Here is a 17,334-nt window from a genome sequence, read left to right as displayed (position 1 = left end):
AGGAGGTTAGAGGCTATTCAATCTTAATACTAGAATCAGAAAAACTTGATTTGACAAAAAATACTTATATAGTAGCAAAAACAGAACCCCCAATAACGCAAGCTAAAATCATACATGTTATGGCGCCCGCCCCGACCTTGTCCATCATTGTGATCTTCGCATATTTGGGTTTCGACACATCGACATCCATGTTTGTCTGGCCACCACCAGGATTGCCTTTTGACGTTCCTCCAGTCTTGGTTGTCACTGGCGCATTCGCTTTCGGGGCGAGGGTGTACATGATAGATTGCAGAGAACTCATCTGCGGTCCAACCCCGACGATCCCATCGAACCCGTTGGTCAACCATGTGAAGCCGCAAGCTGTGCCAGCCTTGCCTGCGAACCCTGTGGAGGGTGATCCTGTACATGAAGCAGCGGCCTTCTTTGCCGTCGATAGCAGCGTCGCTGTGATGTATTCAGAGGTATGGGGAGCTACCAGTGCGGTAGCTGCCATCCAACGGGCGAGGTATCCTTTGAAGGTCTGTTGGTCGAGGTTACAAAGCTTGTGTTCCTCGCAGAATTGCTCATAGATAACACCATTCTTCACAAACACGGTCTTTATGTCCTCCAGCAGACCGTCTACTCGGGTCTTCCACGAAGCTTTTCCGGTCATGTTGTACATGGCAGCTGCTCCATAAAGATAGACACCACTGTTGTAGGTCCATTGGTTAGTATCCATAGAGCTGGGGCATTTTCCTTCGAAATGGACACCATCTCGGACCTGATAATCACTGTTGATAAGTCCGATCTTGGTTTCCCAATCCCAAACCTTCTCAGCCCAGTCCCCGTAAGTGGTATTGCCGGTATAGCGAGCGAGCCGCGCAGCTATGTTGAAGAAGCAACCGTTCGAGATGGAATTTTTGTAATCGTATCCTGCGTTCCAGGTGAAAATTTGCCATCTCATTCCGCCGCCACAGTGTTGTGTATCCCAACGGCTAACATATTCGTTGAAAACAGCCTGAACTAGTGCTAGCCATTGCGGTTGGTCTGATGGCGGGTTAGGATATTTATGTTCAGCTGCCGACATCGCAGCCACTGCCCAAAATCCTTGGTCATCGTTGCCTTCCGTCATAGTCTGGTTGTCGGGCATATAGTCGTCATTTGTTCCGACCTGATGCAGCATAGCCTGTGTAGTAATCTTGTTGTAGCTCTCATCGCCAGTAAGCCACCAGTAGTCGATTAATGTACCGAACATGCCCCCTGCCGTCCACCCTGCTTCGAATCAGATGCTGAAGTCATCATCCATTCTTCTTCATCATCACTTACAATAATATGGATCTGGCAGGTTGCCTGGTGTATCACCGGTATTGTTACCAGTGTAGTATTTCACTAAGCCATACGCGACAGTACTAGCAGCTTGTTTGATAGATTCTGGACATGGTAAGTTACCCAGCAGCGAACAATCCAAGACCGGTTGACTTACTGTCGTCGTCCCATGACACATCAACACCTTGAACAGCCGCTGCCAACGCCCAAGTTACAGCCAATGACACTTTCATCTCGCCCAATGATCGACCAGCGGGGAATAAACTTTAATGCTAGCGCAGAGGGAGACTTGACTCCACGGCTTATCTCTCTCATCAACCGAGCAAGATCGAAAAGCCAAGTCTGCTATCAAGTCCAAAAAAGCTCATGAGTTTTATAAAACGTACACACAATAATTAGAGCGAGCAAGAAGTCTTGGTATGGGATTGAGACACTCTCCTGAATTAAATGACGAATCATGTGTCAAAAGGGGTTAACTGGCTAGCAAGGAGGCGCAGCCGTGCTTTTTAGTCAAGAAACGGGGCCGAAAAATTGCTTCAGGAAATTCAGGTCAAAGGAGGCGAAGCAATAAACACGAGGAAGCGAGAGCACAGATTACGCAATCCCTGCGCTATGGATTCGCTTAAGATGCCGGGGAAATAGGTAGCATGGATCAACTAAGTCTAGACTCGACCCTCATTTCCAGTTTATAAGCTTCCGTCTTTTCCATGGAGAAGAAAATCACGGGCGAGTCATTCACAAGCTTACGTCTCTTGAGACATTGTTTAAGAAGGTCGTGGGACTTATCAATCTCACCTAGGAGAGCATGCAGCAGATTGAATGCAGTGGTCAATGCATTACCTGAATGCCAGACAACAATCTAAGATTAAAGTTCGTTTAATTAATGTCTCATAATTAGCAGTTAATTTTAGATACGGTGCTGTTTTACCGTAAAAGATGAGACCTAGCTCATTATTGTCGTATAGAATCACTCGGAAATACGCGCGTCTAATTACGCGTGGCCCGCACCCGGAAAGTACCATTATCAGATGTTTCGAGATGTCCAATTGAGAAATAAGACATTGACATACCCTGTAGAAGACGATTTGCTGTTTTTATAAGTGCCCTGGCAGTTAAGAAAACTTGATGATTTGAGTAGCAAGTCATATGTCAATCCACCCGCTCCTTATCTCCCAATTTCGCCATAGCATGGGAGGATGAGAAGTATACACAGACTTCTGCTATCGGCATGTTAATTCCGTCTGAGCTTTCGCGCGTGTTACTTCAACCTCTTTGCCAACTCACACCGGCAGTACCCGCTGCGACCTTCACTCGGCTACAGCATCACTTCTCCAGAACCCTGGTCGAGGCAAAGGATCATTTGATTCCGTCAATCGAGATGCGCCAATTCAGTGCCCCAGAGATCTCGTCTTTATCCTTGTAGCCCATGTCAAAAGTGCAAGGCAACTAGAGTAAATAAGTCGTTGATACTGTTCCAAACGACTGCTATAAAACACGCTTTCACCCTGCATGCCTCGCGCCAAAGTTGCTTGATTATGATAGGTACGGAGTAGAGCAACGCCAGATTGTCGAATAAAATTGCCGATAGATCCGATGTCTACGTAATGATAGCCGGCTTAGCTCCGGATACTCGGTATTATGGCACTTTTGACAGTCGATCCCGAAAGTATATCTCATGCCAAAGGAATGCGCTTCCGTATCGTTTGTGACAATGATTTCGTGCCTGTATGGTTTAATATCTGTGATCCATGACCGGTGGAAGGTCACTGTTCTGCTTCTCGACGACCTTTTCTCCATTGCCAAATAGCTTTGCACCAAACCCAAGTCTCAATAGTACCAAAGATGCTCAGAATTACAATCAAGGCTATCTTGTTTCTTTTGCTAAGGCCTAGAGAGTTGATATTGAAAGCTGGGTATGAGGGATTGGGCCCTGTAGTATCATTTCGTCGAGTCTTGCTTTGGCTACACTCTTGTGTCATCCATCTGTGATTAAGTGGTAAATTCGATGAAATGTTGTTGATTTGGATAGGTGAAAGTCGTTGAAGGGAGCGGAAGGTGGATGTACGTGATCGAATGGGAGCGATTGTGATCATGATGCAGGCCAAGGGTTGGGTCATCTAGCTATGGTGAGATAGGAAGCATTGAAAGAATCGAAGTTTTGAAATAACTTATACTGTAAACGTTGAATAAGGTAAGTAATGATATTATATCGGAGACCAGGCATTGTTCTTAAATAGACACGATGATAAAGTCAGCCTTCGTATCGCGTATCGCTCGTATCGCGTATTTGACCCCACTTTGATAGAGCAGTATGCCCTCATCGAAATGACTTGAGCAAAGACTGAATTGTGTCATTTTCGGTATGGATTGGCCTCTTGAGATTAAACAAAAAAAAAATTAAGACTCATTGGAATTGAGCTTTATGCCTTGCGTTTGCAATAAAATTCCAGCATCCGTTTGCACTTGTGAAACTGACTAATCGGGCAGACCGCTAAAGTACAGAAATCGAGAGCTTTCAGGGCTGGGGACTCTCAGCAAGCTTCAATGTAATGACCGGCTTCAGCCCTACGACAGTGACTCAGATCTGCCCCGTCGGAGCCTGGTCTCGTCACTTCAGATCTCGAGATGCCACCTTGCCACTCTCGTCCTTCATTGGTCGGCCCGAAGCATCGCCAGACCATCCCAGCTCCACTTTGTCAGGTTGTTCGTGTCCATACCGTGTTAAGTCAGCCATGGTGGCAAGACTATCAATTCTTGTCGCTGCTGAATGAAAACAATTGCCATCGATCCCTGGAAAGGAGAGATTCTGCGGACTATGCACCTAGTGAAGGGTAAGTGTCTATACGACCCGCATTCAACATTATCATTTTGATCAAGCGACTTCTGATTGCCAAAAAAATATCATCATATATCATTCAATCGCTATGTACTTGCTGCGTAATATCTATATCTATCAAGTTCTTGACTTTCGTGTCTAAATGGAGTTGTCACCGCATGAGAAGACGCCACGGATAGAGCTCTTATCGTTCTCAAAGATGTTCAATAATTCGGTAATGGAAGACCACAAGCCTCCGCCGTTCATGAACAACGACTGGACGATGAGCATGCCGTTAATGACGCAAAGGGCAATCTTCTTCCAGTTCTTGGTATACTGGCCCTTATTGATGTGGAACCAGAAGATTGCACTGAGACCAAAGGTGAACCAGGCGATCGTGGTGGCGGAGGAGATGGAGAGGATGGAGTCGAAAATGGGGATGGCATTGGAAATGACAAAGACAATGATCCAGTAAAGGGTCACACAGGCAACCCAGATGCTCCAAGACTTGACACTTCGGTCGGTGACTTGGTGGGTAGCCTTAATTGATCGCATGGCGACAACATACATGTACTTGATGCCGGTATGACCGAAAGCCATAGCTGTCGCGAACACACAGGGAAGCACGAGACCATAGGCGACCTTGGCGGCGATTCGAGGCGCGGATCCAAGAGCTGGAGAGGTGGTAAAATCTCCAGCTAAGCAATAAATTGCCACAGCAACGATTGTATAAAGGGTAATGGAGAAGACCTCAAGGCAAGCCAAAGCCATGGGGAAATCACGGCTAGGGTTCTTCATCTCGGCCATATATGAGACGAAACTGATGTTTCCGGCATAAGCGTAGCAGATCTTGAGACAAGCGTTGAGACCTTGTCGGAAAGTTGGGTTGCCGATAACCTGGATCTCGCGATCCCATCCGGGAGGAGCCTGAGAGGGAGTATCGAGGCCCAAGCTGATCATGACGGTAAGAGCGGCGGCTAGGATACTGATTGTAGAGGGAATATCAGATTGCGAGACGAATTTGACGGTTCGGGGAAGACAGAGCACCCAGCAAGCTACGACGGCGATGATGACGAAGCTGACGGTACAGAAGGCATGGTTGCTGAGAGTATTGAAAGCAACTGATAATGTCACACTAGCAGATGCACAGGTCATCATAACCTTGATCATCAAACCAATGCCTGCAATAATCTCAAGAGGTCGCCCGCCGATGATACCGCACATATCGACGACGTTGACGACGTGGGGATACTTTCTGTAAAACTGGAGGAGTTCATAGGCAGTATAGGCAGAGAGGGAACCAAGTCCAATGATGGCAATTATGCCCGGAATCACCCCGAGGACTGATCAACATTAGCAAAACGGCTTAGCTGAGGTTGGGAACAGAATCTACCTTTCAAACAACCGGGCAGAGACAATACACCAAGTCCGACTTGGTTGGTGACGAGGACGAAGACTGTGTCCCATTTGCCGAGTGTTCTGTAATTCTTGCCGCCTTGGTTGAAAATGTTTTGCACGGGCTCGTCGGATTGCTCCTTGGAGTCCATGATGTCGCCGCCATCGTTGATAGTGTTGATCTCATCGCCGTCGATGCCGCGAATGGATGCCGCGCGGTGATGCTCGGGTTGAGCCATCTCAGGCTGCGTCTTTGTCGTCTTATCTTCAGCGCCCATATTCAATAAAACAAAATATAGAAGTCAGTAATAAAACCTCAATGCGAGGTGAGAAGATGTATAATGGCGGGTTATGATCAGCGACAGTTTGACGAGATGAAGACCAACCCGAACTCAACATCGGGCGATGCCAAATCTTATATACATTCGCCAAGCCCAAAAGTCTCCAGATGTTTATCTTCCGTGGAGACCTTGTAAAAAACGCTCGTCTCGTTATCTCTCGCACGGAAGAAAAAAAGACTCGCGGACCCCATGGGGGAACTGAGTCTCTCACGTAACAGTTAGCAAATCTTCAAAAGCCATCAGGTCATTGGAATGAGCGAAAAGAAACGGGGCCGTGGATTCGAAAAAATAAAATGGAGTTGGTGTTACGTTATGTGTCAGCGATCTTTGCTCAATGAGAATTGGTTGGCCAAACGAGATGAACAAGAGATCTCCAGTGTGAAGTGGAACGGAGATAAGAATGGCATGGTTGATTTAACGGAATCTTGCGTCAATTGTGCAAGGGGATCAGTAAATATGCTCTGCTGGAGAGTGGCCGTCGTTGAAATGAGGCTCTCGAGTGCTGGCTCAAGGTGAGAGATTCGGTCTAGCACACGGCTAAATCGGACGCCAAGTAACAAGCTTATTTGCGCCTCATACGGCGTCGGAGACAGAAAAAAACCTTGAAGGGAAATCTGCCGGCGGTATTGAACGTAAAAAAAGGTTCAGCATTTCCGTTACGCGAAAAATACCTTGTTTTGACACATACATTGGCCATTTAGTGGAGTCGCCCAGCCTTTTACAGCATGCCGTCTGTAGTATCCGACACCGGCGCAATACAGGTATTGCTATTGGAGAGAGATAGAACAGAGTCTCGGTGGTATTGTAAATTGTGTTGAGTCTATCGCCATTGAGGCGGACGGGTCACGCATCGTAAGATTCTGGTCGGGCGGACTTGAGAAGTACCGGTGAGTTTATTCCCGTTTATCTTGATAAGAGGAGGATCCATGACGGGTACATACTGTCCTTTGGTGGGAGGGGAGACTGATCAGCATCCTACGTGTTCTAGAAAACAACGCGCCGCACTCTGCTGCATCCAAACCCTGACTCACCCAGCTTCGCGCCCTCCAGAGTAACAGGGCGCATTGGTTGGAGTAAGATTCAGGATCTTGTGGGGTTATGTTGGGGAAATGAGGGGGGAAACCCAATTTCTCACTGTTTTTGACTCAGATGCTCCGACTTTTCCTCTTGATTGTCCAAGATCGTTGTCTTGGCGGTATTAACCTTTCGTGTTAAATGACTAGCCGACATGCAACTGGTCAGCAACGCGTCTGGGGAAATGACTGATGTTGACAGCACATATCCTCCCCCGTGTTTTGGAGTCTTCCAAGGAAGTGGTTTCCTTGGGGTAATTTGTAACTAGTCGCTTTCCTTGACATCACTTTATCCTTGGCGGAGTTGCTCGGTACCGAATTATCCCGACCATTGAGGGACCAGTGTTATGTAAAAGCTCATCTTATTTACGACGATCCTGCTTTATATATGCTATGAAATAAATGTCATATAATCGACGCCACCCGCACCATCTCACTGACGTTCCGTTTACTTGGGCAGCTCGCACTTCCAGCTGTCGGGCTTCTTGTAGTTGCCCTTTTGGTAGACATTGCGGTAAGGGTAGCGGCAGTGTCTTCGCTCAACTTCGACCTTTCCGGTGGTAGCACCATTGACGTAGCGAACACCGGTGATGGTCTCGGGTGCCTTGCCCTCCTCAACCCACTTGACAAGGGCAAGAAGAACATTGTTCTTAGCCTCCTTGCCACCCAAGTTGGCGCGGTTGTTTCCAATGCGATTGGCTCCAATTCCACCTGAACAGTGACCGCAGCCGCTGACACGGAAGTATCGGTAGAACTCATCAAGTTCAGTGTTGCTCAAGCCCATAGTAGCCGAGACGTGGTTGTAGTACTCCATGGAGTTGTCCGAGCTGATGAGACCATCCTCGAGACCATGCCAGTGAATGATCTTAGATCCACGCTTGCGGAACTTAGAAAGGTCTCCCTCCCATGTCTCGACGTTGAAGGGGTTGACCTCAGAAGCCTTCTGGTAGTCATTCGGTCCAATGGTGTTGGGATCCCACTTGGTATCGTTCCAGATAACATACTGGAACCATTCTGTGGAATATGGGAATGGAGTCTCGCCGATCGCGAAACCGAAGCCCTGGTCAGCTCCAGGAGGAATTCGAGGGTAGATGTATGTGCCGTTGTTACCATACAGAGGACCAAAGACCTTGCGGACTGTCTCGATCTGGGGTTTAGTCAGGCAGTTCGTCGTCTGACCCTTGCTACAAACGAGAGCCTCAGGGCGGTACTGGCAGAGGTTGGGATCCTCGAGAATACCATCTGCAACACCGTCAAGTGGCTCGTCGCACTGAACTAGGACGTTCTTTTGGACCATGGTCCATTCCGCAGGGCTAAGATGGGTGGCGGCTCCAGGAGGACCAGTGATGCCCCAGAAGCTTCCAGAGCGGGACTGCAGACCGTTGAAGCGCATGGCGGGAGCACCAGCCACAATACCATCGAAATCATCAGGGAAGCTCTGGGCCTCCTTCCATCCTTGTCGTCCACCAGTTGAGCATCCAAGATAGTAAGACTTGGTATGCTTCTTGCCGTAGAACTTCTTCGTAAGCTCTTTACCGAGAACAGTTCCAGTGTGGACTGAACGGTAAACATAATCCTCAACGACTCCCGAGTTCTTGTACATGGAGACAGCTGAGGTGCCGTTATGGCCGTTGTTGGCTCCAACAGTCGCAAAGCCAAAACCAGCACCGTAGGCAACGTCATCGTACTGAATACATCCAGCCATTCCACCATTTCCAGTGCTCAGGAACCGGCCGGTCCAGTTGGAAGGAAGCCAAGCCTCAAGGGTAAGGTTTGACTTGGGACCAGTAGTGACAAACATAGCCACACGGCAGATCTCAACATCAGTGATAGTGCTCTTGGGCGTGCATGTTGGGTGGTTGTCAGGAAAAGTGATGTTTTTCCCAGCAGGCACGTGCTCAGTGAACCAGACCTTGGTGTTGGGTAGCTTCAGCGAGTTCTTGAAACCAGCGCATTTAGCCGCAAAGTCATCACCCTTGCCAGCAGCAGCACAAGCCCCCAGCCCCGAAAAGAGCAAAAATGTAGGACGCATAGTATCTTGCGGTAAACAAATATCAGTCGAGGTGTCGCTGAGAACCTGGGGAATAAAGCCAAGCAAGACAACAAGACCGGCGGACAACATTATTTTATATCCGTCTCCCGCATAAACGTTTACCAAAACCCATGCCCTTGTATTTTGCGGGGGATCCTTGTGATAATTTTGAGCAAATACGCGGATGATTCCTGAAGCAGCAAGACGCCGTTGATCACTACCAGATCAGCAACCCTCGGCAATACCATGGGAGTGCTATCGCGGATTGAGGATGGTCTGGCAGGGCGGTAGTTGAGTTCGTGAGGGGAAAAGAAGGGGTATTGAAACCTCGGCTGGCCTGGTTGGGAATTAGATCCGGGGTGCATGAACGGGGTGCATAATGGATTGGGGAGGAGTTTGCGAGTCAGTCGTTGTGAGGATGGGCAGAGATATCGGTCCGGATAATCTACTTGAGATGGAGACTAGTGTTATTATGGGTTCTGTTATTAGGGGCGCTACAGATTTCTTGGAATGAGGCCATTCTTAAATTAAATCTTGCGTCTTCATATGTGAAATCGTGGCACAATCATTACCTCGTCGTTTGAAGATTGGCAATACAGAAACTCCCAAGAGAGTGATTTCCGGTATCTTTAACTGCAACCGTTAAAGTCTAGGCCTAGTTCGCGGTCTTTTCCAGCACCGACTAGCATGAACCCCTGCTTAGCCGATCGATAATTGTCGCCAGTAAGAACCATTGCACAACTGTTCAGGAACCGGATAACATTCCGAATCATTGCGTGTCGAATGGTCTCCAAATGCAACATCCTCTTTGTCAATGACGGCTGAGCTGCAAGCATACGGAATACGGCACTTTGATCCCTGTACATTTGCTTCATCATCACTATTCCATGAAAGGTGAGAGATGCGTGTTTTAGCAGCCTCACGAGTTCTTCACATGTTGAGTCAGCAGGTGAAGTTGGAAATTTATTTGTTGTATACAACCCCTGTGAACTTTATCCCCATTTCCGTACATTCGTATTGCCATTGACGATGTAATATTACCCCAGATCCACAACTAGTTCGATCATCTGAACTCTGTAGCGCTTTTTTGACTTTTTCAAATCGGAATTATCACGGCGGTCACATTCTGCCAGGGTGTATCAACTCACGCCATGTCCATCCATAGAGAGTTTATGTCCATCCTGGCCATGTCACCGTCGGCCTCGCCCTAGCAATTCCCGTTACAGTCCGGCAAAACCATCTATATCTTGATCAGCATACTATCTCTCCTGACAGAATTGAGTGACTTACTGCCCACATGTCAATAACAACATATTTACCCTTGCTCTCTGCTGGAGGCCTCTGTAGCACTCCGACCGCCAGGACATAGTTCAACCATTCATAATCCGGGTGCGCTGCCTGGAAAACGCCCCTCAACAACGTCCTTCCATCAGGCTGCGTCGGACCCGAAGTTTGAATATAAATATCAACTCCATCATGAGTCCTCAGGTTGTATCGGGTATCGGGGAAGAATATGCCCTTGGTGTCGGTGAGACCCCAGTCGGCACCAAGGTTAGTGACCGTTCCCGAAAGCTTGGGTCCCTTGAAGGTTCCGCCGGTGATGGGAATCACAACCCGGCTACCTTGACCGTAGTCACCAATCGGCCAACGTTCGCCGAGGGTTGCGTTGACGGTATAGAGAAACTCATAAGACGGCGTTCCCATGAGTTGGGACGCTGCCAGGATGGCATTGGAGGCGATGACGAGGGGCGTCAAGAGTCTCATTGTGTCAATTGAATAGTTCTTAGACTGTTTATCACGGTCAATTCACCCTGGATCTTCTACGCCTTTATAAACTCGTTTTATCCTTCATTTTCCCCAGATCGCCAAGTCGCTATGATGATTCACCGATCATGGAAAACGGTGATCGGCTCGAGGTGAGGGGTCGGCACCCCGCAAAGATCCATCGGCAATTGAATGCGGCACGCGCCGTTTACTTAGTTAAGAATGTCTTGATCCTGCAAAAAAGAGCTTCAAGGATGGGGAGTTTCTTTAACCGCTGCGCGAGTCAAGCGTCATGCGGGGAAAGCCGATTAAGGTCAGGGCATCTGAATGCTTGATCGCAGAAACCATCCGACATCATCGTTATGGTCTAGGGTTGGGATACCTTGCATAACTCTCTCGGCAGTTTATGCTTCCTGTCATAACTCAGTTACTGTGACATCATAAATCGCGGTCTTTGTCTATCAATCAGGGTATCTTGTTGATCTCTCCCAGATCAGCCGTCGTCTTGAGCTGCCCGTTCAGCCTCATTCCTTTCTCTCCACATAGCAGCTCTATCGGCTTGTCGTTCAGCACCCGCCCAAGTCCTCCCTTGTAGGTGTTTCAAACAAAGTTGTTTCCCGTCATCAGGGTAGTAAAGCCAAGTAGCCCATTTCGTCCACTGCTTGTCGTCAGTAGGTGCTTTCACATGGTAGCAACTGACGATGTTCGTCCAAGATGGAAAGAAAATACACTTACGAGACCTTCCTTCATCTGAGCGCGAGCTCTTTGTCCAATCTTGTCTTCAATAAAGTCTCCTCGCAGCATAGCTAACCGTGAGGGAAATACTCTCTCGAGGTAATGCGCTGTTGAGGCAAGATGGGGTTTATCATGCCAGAAGTAAATCGGTGTCAGGGGTATTTTTACACCAGGATGTGTCGGATCTTCGTATTTTTGTGTAAGAGATGATGATAGCTCTCGCAGGACGGGATGCTGTTCAGATATGGCATGTGAGAGCATGCGAATAGCAGCTAAGCATATATACTTGATGGGAGTTTCATGGTGCGAATCATATGCTTTCATGATTTGTATAAGAGGTGCCATGGGAAAGTCTGCAAGTAGAGCCCAATCATGTTGCTGCACCCAGACGAAAGGAGTTTGAGTTGCCCTCAAGGCTGATCTGACTGCAAGGCCGAACCCTAGTCGTCTCGCCGGCTCTATAAAGGTGACTTTCTTGTCGCTGGTTTGCGATATCGTGTAGTCAACGGTGTTCTGAGGTTTAGGACTACCATACTCCGCCGTAGCATACCGTTGGATGAAGTCAGCACCGACATGGCGATATTTTTTGAGTATCAGGTCCTTGACATTCTTCTTGTATTCGTCAAAATCTGCTGCCTGTTGAGGCGTGACTTGTCCTTTCTTCAGTCGCGCTGTAGGTACTATCTGATCAAAGGTGTCGAATACAACAATAACATTACATAATGTTAAAGCGTGACAATGCTCTTCAAATGATTCGAGGACTGTAGAGACAAGCTCCGTCGATGGCGCGGATGGAGTTGGCGAAGTTGTTATTATGACGGTGACCAATTTTGGCACGGTCGTATCTTGGGTCATTTCGCTGCGCTTGAATGACGTGAGGTGTCGCTGTCAATTGGGCTGGACATCGGCAAGCATTTACCCTGTATGCGACAAACGTTGGGCTGTGTTTGAGATCTGAGTCAAGGTCATCGATGGCGGTGAGATTGGGCTTGGATGGGATGGGACGGGCCGCTTGGCTTCTGACGCGAAAATTTTGCCAGCCATGACGCGATAAGAGTCTACGGCCAAGGTAACGAACGGCGAGTAAATCAACACTTCTACAACGGTCGCAAGCATAAACTGCCGCAATTGAGTGCGACGTACTTTAGACCAACCTTCTCATGGCACCCAAAAGAAGAACTTCAGTTAATGCGAAAGGTTGAGTACTGCTGGTTGCTGCCTCGACGCGCGTTCAGATAACACTGTGTAACGTTGACGTGCAGAGTGCAACCCCGAATTGCGGGCATCACCAGCCAAGACACCCAAGGCCAAAATCCAACGGCTGGACTAGGCTCGTTTAACAAATAGCAAAACACTAAAGCAAGTCATCGAAGCGTTTCATCTCGAATTTCTTGCTTTAACGAAGTGATAAACGCCCGTCAATCTGGGAATACCGGGTTTTCGAAACCCAGCCTCAGATAAACGCCCGATGCTGCATGGCATTCCCTGGAGCCAAAGGGATGCATCTAGCCGCCGCTGTCTCAGCACGTGGATCAATAACGAGTGCAGAAGAACACTCCATTGCAGGTGATTTCAACGTGTACTCGATTAATGGATACGAAGCGATACGTGTTACGGAGTACTGCATATTTCTTCGTAAAAATAGAAAGACACTGTCTTAACTGTGCTATACAGTCCGGCCTTGGTCCTGAGTGACAAAAGGGCCTATGTAAACTTAGTCTAAAATTATGATATTTTCGCTGAGTTTATTTTGACACCCTGTATTCAAGGTCTCATGCGGGCAGTGGCTGGTGTTGTGTCTTAGTGGGTCACTCCCCTGGAGCTAAGAAAACTCCCCAACCTCCAAGAAACGACTCGACTTGGCTGTCAAACCAAACCCAACCACCAACATTTCCAGCTCTCCAGCCTTTGCCTTTCCAGACCGTCACTAAAACATGAATCAGCTCCTGACATTGTCGGTGTAGATTCTCATTCCTTTCACTCTCTACCCGCTATTTTCATGTCTTGTTCGTAAGGCATTCTCATTCCAACCTTTTTGTTCTTTGTGTTCGTTCACCGCATTTCACATCACGACCCCGGGAATCATGGCTGCAATGGCTCAGCCAAGATACACCTTAGAGGATCCAGCTTATGAGCCTCGCACTGCTCGTGACGCCCGCGAAGCAGCTCGTGCTGCGCGAAATGGCCAGAGCCCGAGATACAGACGCACTCAATCGCCCGAGCAACTCGATGACTTTCGCCCTCAGAGTGAAGAATTCGACATGCGCTCGCCTACCTCTGACGTGGCGCTGCAGGACGCCATTGTGGCACAAGCACAACAGCACCAACAGGTGAGTTTTTTTCTCTCCCGCGCTAGAGAATGCATTTCTCTGCAACATCTTTTCTCCGCGCCAGAGCCTCGTAATTAACCTTTCGCTATTAGCGTGTTGTTCCAGTTGGTCAGGTCACTCGCAATGCCGGTCAGAGAAGACAGCCTCCAGGTCCAAACAACAACGCTCCCAGAGGTCCACATCCAGGCCCAGGTCCTCAGCAACCAATGCCTCCAACTTATCCTGGCGGAATGGACGGAGGTCCTCAGCAGCAGCAGCCCAATGGCCCTAGAGACGGTGGTCGCTACAGACGACAATCGCGCCGCGGTTCGGAGTCTGAACCCCGACCTCATGGAGAGTCACCTCCCCGAAATGGACCAAACACCCAGCAGAGCCGTGTTTCTCAATCCATGGCCTCAGACCAGCATCAGCAGCGTCGCGCGCCTTCGCCAGACCGTCTAGCAGTCCCTGGCAACGACATCAACCGTCTCAACAGCCCTTCCATTCAAAAGAGCGTTCTTCTGCCTCTTGAGCAGAAGATCCACGAGTATGATCTTCTCATGAACGACGCTCAAGCCCAAATGAACCAACTCGACGATGAGATCCGCGCTCTTCAAGAACGACGTCGCCAAGCTGAAGACCGCTTCATCGAAGCCAAGTCCAAGCATGATGATTATAGCAGGCAGCATGACCAGGTGGGCAAAGCTCTCCGCGGGGAACTCATGCAGCAGCCCCCGCCACCCGCAGTCCGTCAGCCCGTTCAGCGCATGGAGAGCATCGACAGTTTCGAACATCGACCCGTCAGCGTGCAGAGCTCTTTTAACCAGAAGCCTAAGAAAGGGGGCTTGCGGATGAGCTTGTTCAATCGAAGCAACTGACTAGACAAGGGTTGCTTATGAAGTTATGCGTTAATGACTGGGATATTGCTGGATATGGGAAAATGACTTGATTTGTTTGGTTTTTCGAGACTTCTTGGTCGTCCGCGAAAAAGGACTTTTAGCTTATTTGTTTAATATGCTTGGATGTACATAGTAGATTGAGGAGGTAATTTTTCGCTCATGAACATTCGATACATCAAAAGATCTTGCTTTTTTTAATGACTGTGGTTTATTTTATTTTTGATCTCAGTGATGACGTCAGTGAAGCCGTAAGATTTTCTGCAATTGTCTGGTACAAACAAACTCCCTCCCATCACTAAGATATCTACCGAAAAGCCATCGTCCATCCATGATCCGCAAAAGATTGCACTTCAGCTACTTTCCACGCCTGTTATCATTCTGAAGCCTGCGCCTCCTGGTACCTCCGTTTCAATAGGCAACGCTGCTTTGTCCATCACCTACATGCTCTTAAATTAACGTCTCAAACTTGAGTCCATGCTCACTCAAAGCATCAACCACCCTCTCCAGTCCCTTGGGTCCTGTATCGCAAAGTAGGGCCATGTTTTCGATGAAAACACGGTACTCATCATACTGGGCCGGGGCACGCTTAACCTTCTCATCTGTGATGTTCATCTATGCCTGAGCTTCCTCGACCTCTTCAATCAGCCTGCCCAGTCGCGCTTTTACCTCCTCAAGCTCCTGAGACTTCTCTTCAAGGGTGGCGGACGTATTCGACTTTGCCTTTTCATGGACTCTCCATACAGTTGACCGAACTCCAGACCCTGCGGCTTCGATCACGTTCTTAGCGCTCTGCAGTTCCTTCTCGTTCGCTGCGTGAGCTTCCATATCAGCCATGAGGGTAGAAACGGAATCTTTGAGCTTAGTTAAGGACTCTTTGGCGTTGGCCATGTCATCGTTCAGACTTCTGATACGGTCGGATGTGATCTCCCGTTCACGCCCTAGTTCGCCGACGGCGGTTGATGAGAGGATGGGAAGTCTGTGTAGCAGTTTTAGGAAGCTATCCTTCGCGCCATCTTGGTGCTGTTTTAGTTCGGGAATCAAGTCGCAATCAGTTGAGCGGAGCTGTAGAAGTCAATATTGCAAACCTGTATAGGAAGTGAAAGTACCTCGGTGTTATCGCCTGTCGTCACTGAAACAGCAATCTCCTGCCAGCGCGACTGCTTGGGGGAAGTCTCAAGGAAAGGCTCGGTTGCAGGATCCTTGCGGGTCACGGAATTCGTTCGGGGTCTTTCAGGTGTAGGAATAGAAGGGTTAGCCTCCGATTTGTCGCTCTCGTCGGCCGTGGTCTTGTCGGTGGGGTCTTGGTGGTGAGGAATGGAGAACAAAAGGCGTGCGTTTTGAAGATGCCTTGGATGAAGAGTAGGCTTCATGCCACGCCAGGCGTCTGCAAAAGCGCATGCCATCAAGTGAGCCTTGATCTGGCTAAGCCTGCCTTTCCGCTGATTCGGTTCATCGATATGACTAAGGGCGTGAAGAAGGAGAGTATGCAGACTTTGGAGGGTACCACGTGTCCAGTATTCGGGGTTTATGTCGCCAAGCCAGATATTGACATATTCGCCGATGAGACGATAGATCTTGATGGCGACATTTGCAATATTCTTGGAGAATACCCTTTCCCAAGGATGGATGCGAACTCCAGTATCCGCAAATATAGCTTCAGACTCGGGACTGGTCTTTGTTGCTTCTTCGAGCGAGAAAGGCCGGGAAAAGAAAACCGTCATGATTTTGTGGTGTTTTGGCAATGAAGCAATACAATGCAATGGCGATGCTTGAGGGAAGGAAGATTAAAGTGGGGCAATCTTGGCTCACTGGAAAATACAGTGGCTACCTGCCATCACTGTAGCATGTTTTGGCAAGCTCAGATGGAGTTGTTTCCGTTATGATCTTCAGCTCAGCGGCTTATCAGCCTCAGCAAGCAACAAAACACCAGACCATAATATAAGATACCAAAATAAACTTAGTAAAAGATATCCTAAATTTTAATTCAATTTTAGCTTGATTTCTATTAGCTGATCTAAGTCTTTTTGCCATCCAGGGCTAAAATCTTGAGTTTTCTTTTCTCCTTTAGACCAGATTGTTTATAAGTTTTGATGAAATCCCAAATGACCTCAAGGAGCGAAGAATTAAAAGACTGTCCAGGCTGATGTTCTGATTAGTGATTAGTTCCTTGAATAACTCTGTTTAGAGAGTTTCTGTATTGATTCCGGGAATAAGATGCAAATACGCAGCTGGAGAAGAATGATCAAGACTTGGATGTTGTGAGACAGCCACCCTATATCAATTTGGGCTTCCGACCAAGCGTTCCGGTTCCACTAGTTACTGGCCGCCCGCCACCTCAACAAGAGCAAACGTTCGCCCTATAAGGCTGTAAATTCTCGTGCCCAAAGCACATAATTACATTTTTCAAGTCCCACGTTGCCAATTCAAAGTTTCGTGATCTGCAATCGAAAGCTTCTTTCAGCGTAGCCATCATCGTAGTCCGCCCTACAGATTACAAACGGAACGATGACGAGAGCTAAGAAGGTCGGCGGGGCACTTTAGCGGAACGCGTTCAATTGCGGTCGATCTGCCGCATTGACAATCATCGAGAATCTTTGCAATCAGACTCAACAAAAGGACCTTTGACGTGTCAGTTCACGACTCATGCATTCTAAGACATCATTATA

At 48.2% G+C, this 17,334-nt stretch overlaps 7 protein-coding genes across 7 annotated transcripts; 1 reads left to right on the top strand and 6 right to left on the bottom strand.

Annotated features, from left to right (window-relative positions):
• Nucleotides 1-64: 64 nt before the first annotated feature.
• FMAN_14897 (putative DFG5 protein) lies at nt 65-1,538 on the bottom strand (the record flags this gene model as incomplete). Its single annotated transcript, XM_041822792.1, has 3 exons — nt 65-1,251; nt 1,306-1,410; nt 1,463-1,538. The coding sequence occupies 3 exons, from the start codon at nt 1,536-1,538 to the stop codon at nt 65-67; spliced, it is 1,368 nt and encodes a 455-aa protein (XP_041688437.1).
• A 2,741-nt stretch (nt 1,539-4,279) lies between these two features.
• On the bottom strand, nt 4,280-5,793 carry FMAN_14898 (uncharacterized protein; the record flags this gene model as incomplete). The annotated part of the gene is made up of 2 exons (XM_041822791.1): nt 4,280-5,463; nt 5,514-5,793. The coding sequence occupies 2 exons, from the start codon at nt 5,791-5,793 to the stop codon at nt 4,280-4,282; spliced, it is 1,464 nt and encodes a 487-aa protein (XP_041688436.1).
• Nucleotides 5,794-7,377: 1,584 nt separating this feature from the next.
• FMAN_14899 (uncharacterized protein) lies at nt 7,378-9,051 on the bottom strand (the record flags this gene model as incomplete). Its single annotated transcript, XM_041822790.1, has 1 exon — nt 7,378-9,051. One exon carries the CDS (start codon nt 9,049-9,051, stop codon nt 7,378-7,380), a length of 1,674 nt encoding a protein of 557 aa, XP_041688435.1.
• A 1,117-nt stretch (nt 9,052-10,168) lies between these two features.
• On the bottom strand, nt 10,169-10,725 carry FMAN_14900 (uncharacterized protein; the record flags this gene model as incomplete). Its single annotated transcript, XM_041822788.1, has 2 exons — nt 10,169-10,201; nt 10,252-10,725. The coding sequence occupies 2 exons, from the start codon at nt 10,723-10,725 to the stop codon at nt 10,169-10,171; spliced, it is 507 nt and encodes a 168-aa protein (XP_041688434.1).
• A 493-nt stretch (nt 10,726-11,218) lies between these two features.
• Nucleotides 11,219-12,315, bottom strand: FMAN_14901 (uncharacterized protein; the record flags this gene model as incomplete). Its single annotated transcript, XM_041822787.1, has 2 exons — nt 11,219-11,383; nt 11,461-12,315. The coding sequence occupies 2 exons, from the start codon at nt 12,313-12,315 to the stop codon at nt 11,219-11,221; spliced, it is 1,020 nt and encodes a 339-aa protein (XP_041688433.1).
• Nucleotides 12,316-13,544: 1,229 nt separating this feature from the next.
• On the top strand, nt 13,545-14,647 carry FMAN_14902 (uncharacterized protein; the record flags this gene model as incomplete). The annotated part of the gene is made up of 2 exons (XM_041822786.1): nt 13,545-13,790; nt 13,883-14,647. The coding sequence occupies 2 exons, from the start codon at nt 13,545-13,547 to the stop codon at nt 14,645-14,647; spliced, it is 1,011 nt and encodes a 336-aa protein (XP_041688432.1).
• A 633-nt stretch (nt 14,648-15,280) lies between these two features.
• On the bottom strand, nt 15,281-16,389 carry FMAN_14903 (uncharacterized protein; the record flags this gene model as incomplete). Its single annotated transcript, XM_041822785.1, has 2 exons — nt 15,281-15,730; nt 15,775-16,389. 2 exons carry the CDS (start codon nt 16,387-16,389, stop codon nt 15,281-15,283), a joined length of 1,065 nt encoding a protein of 354 aa, XP_041688431.1.
• Nucleotides 16,390-17,334: the final 945 nt, after the last annotated feature.

The sequence above is a fragment of the Fusarium mangiferae genome (assembly GCF_900044065.1).
Source record: "Fusarium mangiferae strain MRC7560 genome assembly, contig: FMAN_scaffold014, whole genome shotgun sequence".
Taxonomy (NCBI): Eukaryota; Fungi; Ascomycota; class Sordariomycetes; order Hypocreales; family Nectriaceae; genus Fusarium; species Fusarium mangiferae.
Note: the sequence above shows the minus strand (reverse complement) of the source record. Positions and strands in the feature narration are given on the sequence as shown.